Source organism: Ranitomeya variabilis, chromosome 6 (assembly GCF_051348905.1).
Source record: "Ranitomeya variabilis isolate aRanVar5 chromosome 6, aRanVar5.hap1, whole genome shotgun sequence".
NCBI lineage: Eukaryota > Metazoa > Chordata > Amphibia > Anura > Dendrobatidae > Ranitomeya > Ranitomeya variabilis.
This window is the reverse complement of record NC_135237.1, coordinates 533,319,023-533,331,042: the sequence shown is the minus strand read 5'-3', so window position 1 is coordinate 533,331,042 and position 12,020 is coordinate 533,319,023. Positions and strand designations below refer to the sequence as shown.

At 40.8% G+C, this 12,020-nt stretch overlaps 1 protein-coding gene across 3 annotated transcripts in view; it reads right to left on the bottom strand.

The window, feature by feature from the left end:
* Positions 1–11,024, bottom strand: part of SLC30A8 (solute carrier family 30 member 8) — a 72,255-nt gene extending 61,231 nt beyond the window's left edge. For all 3 annotated transcript variants that reach the window (XM_077268179.1, XM_077268177.1, XM_077268178.1), the window contains exon 1: positions 10,761–11,024. In XM_077268179.1, coding sequence (XP_077124294.1) covers positions 10,761–10,831 — 71 coding nt within the window. In that variant the 5' untranslated portion in view covers positions 10,832–11,024. The remainder of the gene's footprint in view (positions 1–10,760) is intronic.
* Between the last annotated feature and the right edge of the window lie 996 nt (positions 11,025–12,020).

Genomic DNA, 12,020 nt, shown 5'->3' with positions numbered 1-12,020 from the left:
TGGTTGTCAAAAATAGATGTATTTACTTATTGTAGAGGCACCAGCTAGTGAATACTCCCATCACTGTATACCTGCGCTCGCTGCTATCAGTGAGAGCAGGCATACTATGTTGAGAGTAGTACTCTCATCTGCCAACGCCTGAGACCGGCGGTAACCTTTTTACTGCTAGTCACAGCTGCTGGCTCACACACTATCATCTGAAACAAACTTACCGCCGATCACAGATGGTGTTTCTCGCACTGTCACACAGATGACAGTGTCGGAAATACCCAATGTTCAGGCTGCCTAACACGAACAGTAATACGGACTTCCTGGAGAATTCCGTGTTTGGGGTCCATGCACGGACAGAAGGTGTTTGTTACAGACCCTGAACTTTACTGTTCAGGTTCGCCCATCATTTGTGATAATATTGTTGTATAGTGAGTTTTGATAGGAAGAAATGGATAGAACTAGCATTTCTGGATGTGACAGGTTTTCTTAGTAGTGAAGACATCCTTTATGTGAAGACCTTCCTTGGGACTTGGGCCCCTGATCGTTTAAGACCCTAGCAATGTCCCCGGTGCTACCCTTTCCATACGCTTTAAGACTTTAACATTTACCCATAGAATCCAGGCCTCCAATTATTCACAATTGATTTAATTCTCCCACAAGGATTCAAGCCCTGGACCAAACAGAGACACTTAAAGTGGTTGTGCCATGTGGGCCATTTGTGGTATATTGATAGGACGTGTGCATTAGCTCAGGATTTTAAAGCTCACATAGGGTATGTGCACACGATGCCTTATTGAGGCAGATTCCACCTGAATAAAAAAGGGGAGAAGCCAGCGCTGCTTATGGTCAGAACGCAATACAAAAAGTGTACAAACACATGTTAATTTTTAACTGTATTTCAAAATGAGACATTTAGCAAATAATTGATCAATTCTTTGAGCCACCCCGCCACGCCAAGGCACTTTCAAATGGGGCCGTCCTACTCTACGTTTTTTATATTCGCTGTGCCATTACAGCCTCCTAAATGTATTAAAAGCAAAACCACACTAAATGCAAATTGTACCTGAAGCACTTCTGAATCACTCTCATGGCACCAAAAAAGGACAAGCGCAGATAAAGGCCAACCAGGTCCAGACATAGATGATTTTTGGTTCAACCTCCACACTGCCTAACCAGCACCACAGATGAAGAGTGAGACGGGCCCAGGGTCATGCTGGGTCATGCACGCCATTCTTTCTGTGTTCATTGTGATTGATATAGGCTGCTGTACACACATACAGCAGCCCTGCCCTGCCCTGCCCTAGGCTCTGTTTGATTGTGCACCCGTGTCTGGGCCTGTCTCACCCTTCATCTGTGGTGCTGGTTAGGCAGTGTGGAGGTCGATTCCACCAGAACCCCTCCTGAAAAAGCACTAGTGAAATGCTAATAAGAATGCACAGCAATGTCAAAACAATTTGCTGTGCACATGTTTAATCTTTTTTAGCTTCTTTTAACTGCTACAGACTTCATAAGATGTGAAGCGGCTAAAAAAAAGTGACCTGACCAATCTTCTGGCATCTTTAATAGTTTATATCAGTGTTCCCCAAATCCGGTCCTCAAGAGCCACCAACAGACCATGTTTCAGTAATTTCTTAGCATAACACAGGTGATGGGATTCTGGGTCGTCCAGCTGATGCAAGTATTACGTGTGTAATGCCAAGGAAATCCTGAAAACATGACTTGTTGGTGGCTCTTGAGGACCAGAGTTGGGGAACAATGGCTTATATCAAAAATAGCAAAGTCTGTGATTCTAAGAACAATCAAACAGATAATACCACTGAAAATATCTATAATATAGCGCAAGTGGGAATATAAAACTTAACTTTTAATAATTAATAAAGATAAAAGTAAACAAAGTCACCCAAAGTGTAAATAAGAATTGGGGTACAGTCTCATCCAAATATAATGGCCTTAGAGACTTAGTGAGCCCCAATAGGATTCCAAACTCCGCATATAACAGCACCTGCGGAATACAAATAGCCCAAGGTACGATATACAAATCCGCTGCAGGAAAAAGTTTCATATAATCAGCAGCACGAATGTCCATACGCTTGGTTGCATGTAAGAACAATTAATCATCTTCAACAATTATGGCACATGATATAAACCGTGCCAATTATAGTTATAAGATAATGGAAAAGGAACAATCTCACCAATTCCACGGTGCGGGCACAGGAGCGCTGGATAATCTCCAGTCGGGAGTAAATCCAAGATTTGATAGGAGATGACAATACCCTGTCAATCCCTATGGGGCTACCGATAAGCTATCCCCAAAGCAGTCCACAACTACCCCTGCACACACATGCCCTGCACTCTCCCTGTATCATAGTCCCTATACTGGCTTATATCAATATTTTACATCAGAATATCGAAAAAAACATTGACGATTAAAATAATCGAAAAGATTCCAGAAAAAGACGCTTAAGGGCAAAAGACAGTGGCTTGTCCTGAAGCATCTTCCTTTGGTAAAACTCAGCGGGTATGCCGATGTCTAAAAGATGTTGTGTGGATACACCCCTAGAGGTAAATACTGAGAGCTACACATGGAAGACCACCTTACAACTCCTGACAGCACACACTGGTGCCTTGCTTTTGAGATAAAGGTCCCAATATTGGATTCCTTATAGGGTAGCCTATTGATACGCAATAAATATTCCTGATGGGAACACCAGATTGAACCCTAAGGGCAGCCGAGTACTTTGACCCTACCCAAAGTTGTGGGAGCCACAGGTAAAATTGTCCTGACCAGTTAGTTCCCAAGGTATCGCAGGAATCAGGTTATTACTATATGATGGCCAAGAAATCATTGGCATTTATATGTAAATCTTCCAAAGATTAAGAGAACTCTCTTTGCGACAACACTCCATTCCGGCTAATTAATGGTGGTAATTATCAACTTAAAATAACCAAAAACGATCTTTGAAAATGAGTTTTCAAACTGGACCACCCATTTTAAATATCATTTTGGATTTTCTATCTGCTGTTCAGCAAAAATGTTATTGAGAAATGTAAATTATAGCAGACGGCTACAGAGACGCATGGATTCATTTTCAATTGTACAAGAGGAGGATTTTCTTTATTCACCACTAATTATATGTTAGACTGATAACTGATACATAATCTGTGTTCATGTTATGGTTTTTCTGAGTATCGTGTACGATCTGAATGGCCGATCTCATGACCCTCTTAATTACCCTCCAAACTTCTTTACAGATGGAATTAAGAATATTCTTTTGATAAAAGGCATTGGAAGTAATAGAATTGCTGGTCTATGATACGGCAATATCCGGGCAGCTTTCCAAAGTGAAGGTTGGGATTTACAATAGGCAGTTATAAATCACGATCGGGAAACAATAACCGGGCGGTCGGCACCAATTATTAACTTTCTACAACTCGTTTTCTGCCATACAGAGTCCCTCATTAAGAAATACCGACATGTAAATAAGAAGGATGTGTACGATTACATTTATGAAAATGTGAAGGTATAAAGCTGTTTCCCGTCAATTAAGAATGAAAAAGAGCTGCAATAAAATTATGCAAAGTGATTACACCAAAATATACAGAAAGATCTGCATTATGGCCAAGTCATCTAGTAATGTCGTCCCGTGATAAAAAAAACAACAAAATACTTTTTATTTTAAATAAGTGCCGTATGTAAAAAATTTTTGATCTGATTCCTCTTTTTATACATTTTTGCAGCGATCTGAGCCTCTTTATTTCTCACGGCTGTTAACCTGTTAAATGCCGCTGTCAATCTCTCTCAAAACGCCACAACTACATTTTTTTGGTCACCACAACATTGCCCCTAACAGCCGCGAGTGGAATCGCGATCCACCTGCGGCTGTTAACCTGTTAAATGCAGCTGACAATCTCTCTCAAAACGCCACAATTACATGTTTTTGGCAGCCACAACATTGCATTAAAATGCAATAACTGGCAACTAAAAGATCATATCTGCACCAAAATGGTATCATTAAAACATCAGCTCGGCACGCAAAAAAAAAGCCCTCACCCAGCCACAGATATCGAAAAATGGAGACACTACTGGTCTCGGAAAATGCCACAATTTTTTTTATTTTAAACAAAAGAACCTATACATATTTATGGTGTCTGTTAACTGGTAATGACCTGGAGAATCATAATGGCTGGTCAGTTTTAGCATTTGGTGAACATGGTTAAAAAAAAACAAAAAACAGTTGTGGAATTTCACTTTTTTTTTGCAATTTCACCACACTTGGATTTTTTCTCCCATTTTCCAGTACACGATATGGTAAAACCAATGGTGTTGTTCAAAAGTACAGCTTGTCCAGCAAAAAAAAATCCTCACATGGCCATATTGACAGAAAAATATAAAAGTTATGGCTCTGGGAAGCAGGGGAGCAAAAAACAGAAACGCAAAAACGAAAATGGGCTGCGGAGTAAAGGGGTTAATCCCCATTAAAAGTGTCCAACAAGCGATTCCTTCATGTGAAGCAACTCCACTGAATACTCCCTATCCTCTCCCTTCTGCCCTAAGTGACACATCTAGTGGTTTACTTATTGGACTCTAGAGCCGCCAATCCTTGAATACTTCACATGAAGGGGCTTCCTACTTGCAATCTAATCACAGCATGGGTAGATTAACACCATATTTTCTTAGTTAGGCAAATGACATGCCCATCAATCTTGGCATGCTCACATTGTTTTACCTAACATAAGAAGGTGCAACATAAGAGACAAGAATCACCAGCGCTCTGCTTCATTTGCCAAGAAGACTTCCATCTACTGTCAACATTAGATTCTGTGGACCAACCAGAATAGGTAGAGTTTCAGGGAGGAAGAGTTCGAATGGATCACTGGGTCAGGTGACTTTAATGACGCAGTTCCCAGATATAAAAGGCCAACTCTCCAAAACGGGAGGAGATTTGACACCAATTAGAGGAATGGGCAGGTCGTGTATTAAGAAAGACTCTGAGGTCGAGGTGACAGGCTGTAGCAGAAGGCCCGAGGCAGTGGTGCACCTGGAAGCAGATCCCAGGTGGTGCCAAACGAGTTTCAGAAACCAGACTACACCGGTTAATGTTTGAAAACCTGACCTGCACAGGTCAAGACCTGGAGTCCACACTACGCCAGTCAAGAGCCCTCATCATATCGCGTACAGGAGATATCCGCCATTGGTCAAGCACTGAAGATCCGTCAGCAGGCGAGTGAGCCATTCGGTTGCTTCCAGCACCGACATACGGTACAGAGGATAGTCTGGGCTAGTATGACAGACAGGGCAGGGGCGGATCAAAGCAAAGGTGGCCAAGTGAGCCTTGGAAGACTTTGTCAGGAGGACTTGAGGCCTAGTGGGAAGAACAGTAGACTCTCACTAGGGCCTGTGTTAGAAGAAGAGATAGTACAGTGACTCCCACTAGTACTGGTATCATTCCCTCTGTCAGAAGCTATAAGAACGTACAAGAGACTGGTTCAGTAAAGTGAACCTGAGGATTCTTTGTATGTTTGTGATTGTATATTACACGCTGTAACCATTCTGTTTAGCCGTTGCTATAGTTACCACAATTCTCGCCAAATCAAGTAAATGAATAGTTTCAGTGGTTACTTCCACCTCTCGTTTGTCTGTGCCTTGCATCCGGTCACCTGCTTACACTCTCACCTACCTTGTGCAATCAGAGGAGTCTAAATTTCTCATAGACTACCTTGATGTTGTAAGGTTAATATTCACTTTAAAGGGTTTTTTTCAGTTACTTAATGAAAATTTCTAAACCCTTTTTTGATAAGTCTCTTAAAGGGACTGTATGTGACTTCCGACTTGTGAATCCTCACATTGCGCTCATTGCACGCTCTGAGGATTGTACTGTGCTGTGTGTGATTTGCATACATGGGGTCACGTGATGGCTAAATGAACATGGCCTTGCTGAATGCAAGTGTATAGAGCGAGGCTGAATACAGTATAGTCGGAATGTGGCCGGGAGTATATAAATGTCATACTTTCGGTCACGTGACTACCCTCTCCTGGTGCAAGCACCAGGGAAACCTTACAGTGAGCAGTGCGATGTGAGAATTCACAAGTCTGAAGTCAGAGTGACTGCAGACTTGTAGCTTAAGCCCGGACAACCCCGTCCAGAACAGGTCAGAACCTTCTGAGCAAGCAACTATCTGTGTAGCCAGTAGCAGCTTTGTCTGATAGATGAGTTTTTTATTCTATTTTGTTAAATCAGAATTCCATAATAGGAGAATTAAAATTGGGTTTATATTTCTTATAAACTAGACAACCCTTTTGAATGGAAAATTGAGTAAAACAGTCTCAGCTGCATGTTTCATTAGGAATTGAATTTCCAGTTCACTAAGGAATCAGGTTACAGCTGCCTAGTTAATGTCATGGGGTGGGCGAAGGCAGGAGCACAAATAGAGAACAGGCCGAAGAAGACACAGTCAGATCACGCAGCAGCGTTTTAGTAAGCACTTCTCTCATCTCAGTGATGGTATTACACACTTGTTCCTGGAATCCCCAGGCTCCGCTTCCTTCCCCTGGGTCTGCTGCCCTCAGTTGTGCTCCACGTTGGGTTTTGTAGGTTGCCTAGCGTTTACCCATTACATCATCTTTCTAGACCTATTTAAGACCCATTAATACACATACCTGTGTATTGGAATTGAGACTCTAGTCCTATATTTGGTATGCGCCATCATCTTTGTTTTTTGTGTTTGTGCTTGCATTCACCCCTGCTGGGTTCCACTTCATCTGTCATGCTGCTCCTTAAATTCCTGAGTGTGCCAAGTCCTTGCTGCTCATGTGCCTTCCAGTTTGCTGCATCAACACCTTTGTGCCCACCTTGAGCTGAGGTTTCGAGGATCCACCTCATCTGGTGAGCCTAATAGATGGATTAACAGCTGCACTGCTTAGTTTTGCTGTACAATGTCCTCCATGCTGCTACTTCTGAACAAGTGCTATGTAGAGACAGAATAGCAGGAATTTCCATGTCTGTGTAATTCCCATGCTGGTGCGTGCTGTGTATGGAAGATATCATAGCAGCTAGTCTCCAGCCACCAGCTCAGAGACAACTGAAAATTAGAGAGAGAGTCTACAGTGGGGAAAACTAGTGGAAAATGCAGAAAACAAGTTATGTAATGGCCAGAAACAGTGTTATTCCTCAAGTACACACACATGAGAGCATATTTTGAAAAGTCTCCTGGAATAAAATTATATGGATAACCTGGATAACTAATGTTACTGAACCATTTGCAACATAAAGACAGGACAGCAGGAATCCTTCATGTCTCTGTATACTGTGCATAGCAGATGACAGTCGCTAGTTTTCACCCATCAGCTCAGACACAACTGAAAATTATAGATAGAATCTGCAGAGGGGAAAACTGGTGAAAAATGCAGAATACAAGTCACAAAATGGCCAGAAAAAGGGTTGCTCCTCATGTACACACACTCAACAGCCTGAAAAAACAAAATCACATGCACAGTCACAGCGAAGCCAGCGGTCCTGTATAACCTAGTTGCAAAAGTATATGGCCCAATAGGATAATGTAAACCCCATAGCAAAATAAAAGGCCAAACAAAGATTAAACTGAATCCAGCCACATGAGACCAGGTTTTGCATGGTAATAATGCAGAGTTAAAACTTTTCTTCGCACTGCAGTAATATTTTATAGAACTGTTCTTATAGGATAAAAGGAGAGGTCTCCTGTTACAGAGCAGTAATATTAGGGGGCAGGGGCCATTGTTTAGAGCGCTCATAAAGTCTTCTTTTTTTTTGTTTTCTAGCCTCGAGCATCCACAAATACATACAATATAAATGTGCTCTATGTCTTCTGCTTGGCTTAGGTCACATTGTAATAAGCAGCCGGGACACTTTCAGCATTTAAGTTGCATTTTGTTTATTATTCCAATATCACTATGACCTTTTCCTTGTTTAGTGGTAGGAACTGGGAATTAATGACTTCTAGCTTTTTCCAGCTCCATTTCTATTGCTTATTAGTTTTTACTTTGCCGCAATGATATTTGTATTATTATTATTATTATTATTATTATTACGAATCATTTACATTTTATTTGTTGATGCTGTTGGCTGTGAACAGTGGGGTTTGGCTGGGGATGTGCAGAAAAAAAACAAATAAACAATAAACCAAAATAGTGTGAAGGTGGGCAAGAGGGGCACATTTTCTAGGGTTAGGGCTAGGGATTGGTTTAGGGTTAGGCTTAGGTTTAGGCTTAAAAGTGTTGTTCACCAATGGGGAAATCTTTGGGAAGCGCTGCAGCTAGCCAAATCCTAACAGTGTATAATGCACACACCAGGGGTAGCATGTGCAGCCACACAGGGGAAGTAAGGGGGTCCACTTCCATCCTTAAATCAGCAAGCAGCATTTGTCACAAAGAGGTACACTCATACTGTTCTTGCACCGGGGCTCTCTTCCATCATTGACCACCACAGGAAAACACCAATAGGATTAGACTTTGCTTGTCAGTTCCATCGGTTGTCAAATGAATGCAAGTTGAAAACTTGCAGTGCCAACAAGAGTCACCTCGTGCTCTTTAGGGATCTGGTCCACACACAGGACCTAGCAACACAGAGGCCACTCAGGATCACGGCCTCACCAAGTGCTCTTCAGGGATCCGGTCCACACTCTGGACCTCCCAACACAAAGGCCTTTCCTCTCACAGGACCTTACAGCCAAGAACCATTCAGGTCCATACACTCAGAACCATGTGACCAACACCCTGGTCACATTATGAAGCTGTAACCACCCCATAGGTGGGAGGTGTGTGTGGTTAGTCAGACCCGCCCAGCTCTCCAACTAACCCTGTAAGCCTCCCTTTAAAGCTACACAACAATACTTGTGGGACTGCAGGTCCCAGACCAACAATACTGTCTTACAGCGCAGACTCCCTCTGCGACACATACCGACCATTTACAATCATGCTGGACACTGTCTCACCATCATAGTTATGCCTGCAACTGCCATGCATTCCCATGGCCTCAATACATCTCCGTGCGTATTCTGATGAGAACATGCAGCACCCCCTAGCTGTAACAGGGGTCACTGCATCACACAGGAGTTTTTGGCACTTGTGTTCTTGCACAGTGGCAGGTTAACACTAGGAACCTAGACTTTACACTTAGAAGGTACTAGGAAAAAAAGCAGCTAGATTTGTAATGTATGCGCTACTATGTCGTAGCTCAAGCACCAACCATGTGGTGTGCGGATATTAGGATATCGCTATTAGGATATTCGCTATGGCAGGGACAATGAAAAGAAAAGAAGGTTTGTGAGCACCAGGGTGGACTTAAGTAACCTACTTACCAATATATGGTTTATTATATATTTTGATGGCTGAGCATTTATCTGTAATGCCCTCTTTATAGGTTTATCTTACCAATATATGAGCTCCAAATCAAGGGACCTTTTAAAGAAAGTATAAAAATGGCACCAAAACCATGCAAAACTCTAGTAGTCTCCTAGTAGGCTGTTGTAACTTGAAGTTTGTTGCAATACCAATAAACCCAAAGAAATCTCAAGAAAATGACCATAATAAAGACTTGTATATATTTTGATCTCTCTCATGCTTGAGAAAGGTTCTGCCATTTTGAACTGAAGCATTGCATGGGATGATTACATTCCGTTTTCTCACCATCTGCCTTTGGAGCGCTACCTCCACTTTTTTGATTTCTACATAAGAGGTTTTGGTGATAACCTTGGGGGATAATAGATAATAGATAGATAGCAAGACAGATAGATAGATAGATAGATAGTAGATAGATAGATAATATATTGATAGATATGCGATAGATAATAGATAGATAGATAATAAATAGATAAATAATAGATAGATAGAGAGAACAAACCTGACCAGCACCTCCTAAGTGTGAACAGGTGAAAGCTGCGATAGCTGCATTATGTAGAAAAAGAAAACACAGCCGCACTCTATATAAGCCAAGATATATGCAAACACTGAAAACATTGAATCTAATTTCATGGCCCAAGAGAGACATGTTTTGTCCATTTAACTGTAGGCTGATAGCTCAGGTATGTACAGTAGAACAGGAACCCAGCACAGGGAGGTCACCTTGCCGTGGTTGATGGGCATAAAAGAATTGGCCAATTTATGTGCTAAGAACCTTCATTTTTGTAAGTACATCTTACTGAGTAATAACACAGTTTAGATTCAATGTTTTCAGTGTTTACATATATCTTGGCTCCTATAGAGGGCTGCTGTGTTTTCTTTTGACAGATAGATTACGATAGATAGATAATAGATAGATAACAGATAGGCAGATAATAGATAGATAGATAGATAGATAGATAGATAGATAGATAGATAGATAGATAGATAGATAAATAGATAGATAGATATTTTATAATATTATTTTATAATATCAGGTGATTTGGGGGTGCTATTTCTAGTATAAATAAAATTACCATAAATAGTTTCATGATAATAAAAAAAAAATGATTTTAAAAATTATTTCAATCTGATTAATTGAAATTAAAAAATGTCCGTAATATATTCTTGTATAACATTTTCATATGCAAAAAACATAGTTTGTAAGTTTATCTAACAAACTTCAACTCTATGAAACACCATATTTATCCCAAGTAAACAATTTAATAGATCTAATAACATTATCCAAAAATGCATTAAATGTAGCACCATTTTTTAGGAACTGTTCAGTGCACAAATATTGAGCCTTTTTTCTACATACAGTGTTGGTCTGGCCGGTCGGTGACGGTTGCGTTACCTGTCATTAGTTAGTGAATACATCTTGGTGGCTTTGTCACTGACCAGGTAGGCTTTCTCCAGTCCTTTCATGGTGGCGACGAAGTTTGTTACCGACTTTAAAATTTAGGGAAAACAAATAAAGAAGAGATAATCTCCAACATCTTTGAATGAATTCTCCTCCTCGGATCATGCAGACAGCAGCATAGCTCCCATGGGATGTGTCTGTCCCTATATATAATGCTCCGGTGCTTTCCTTCTGGGTGCAGGATAAGAATGACTTGGAAGTCAGGAGGAGACTTGGAACAGACGGATCTGCAATTACAGGCGTCTTTGTTTAAACAGTGAAGTCAAAGAACTTTCTTTTGCCTCAGAGAACAGCGAAGCACAAAACCTTTAGTCGTGGAAAATGATAATGATAATGCTGCTAATGTCTTACGTCACGCTGAAAAAAGTGACTAATGGGGCGTGACAGACGCGGGCTCAAAAAAAAAAAAGGTGGACACTACAAGGTTGAGATTAAATGGAAATTCTGCGTTCAATATTTTCGTACATTTTGAAAACTTTGGAAAGGAATGGATAGGACATGAAAAACTAGTGAAAACCCAACACTCCATTGTGAATGAAACCCCAAAATTTTATTGAAAAATCCAAATTAAAATCATCGAAATATTAAAAAACAGGACAACCTGGAGATAGAAACGCATAGGTTTTTGCTACCATCTCCATGATGTCTTGTTTTTTATAATGTTTCTATGATTATAATTTGAATGTTTTCATATGAGTGCTGGATTTTCACTAACTTTCCAATTTTTCATAAATTCATTGTTTTATCAGCAGGATATTATCACTAGAGGACTAGGAAACCTACTGCCATGTAGTCCTCCAAATTCATGAGGAGGACTACATGGACTACACGTTTTCATATAAAACTAACACTGGAACACGTTTTCCTAAATCTTCCCACGGTCCCAAATAACAAACTTATTTCTAGATTGGCCTCCTTCATTCTGACAGCTGGTAGGCTTCTAGTACCCACTTTATGGAGCACGTCTAATATTCCAAGTGAAAATCTGCTATTTCTTAAGATTGACCAACTGTATTATACTGGAGAACTAGCAGCGCTTTCCACACATAATTTTTCCTCCTTCACACGTGTCTGGAACTCCTGGGTAACAATTAGGAACTCAGATAAATTTCTATCCTTCTGTGTGCCGGATTCCACACCTTGATTTCGAACATGACCGATGCAGCAGAGGACCTATTTCCCTTCCATCTTCCC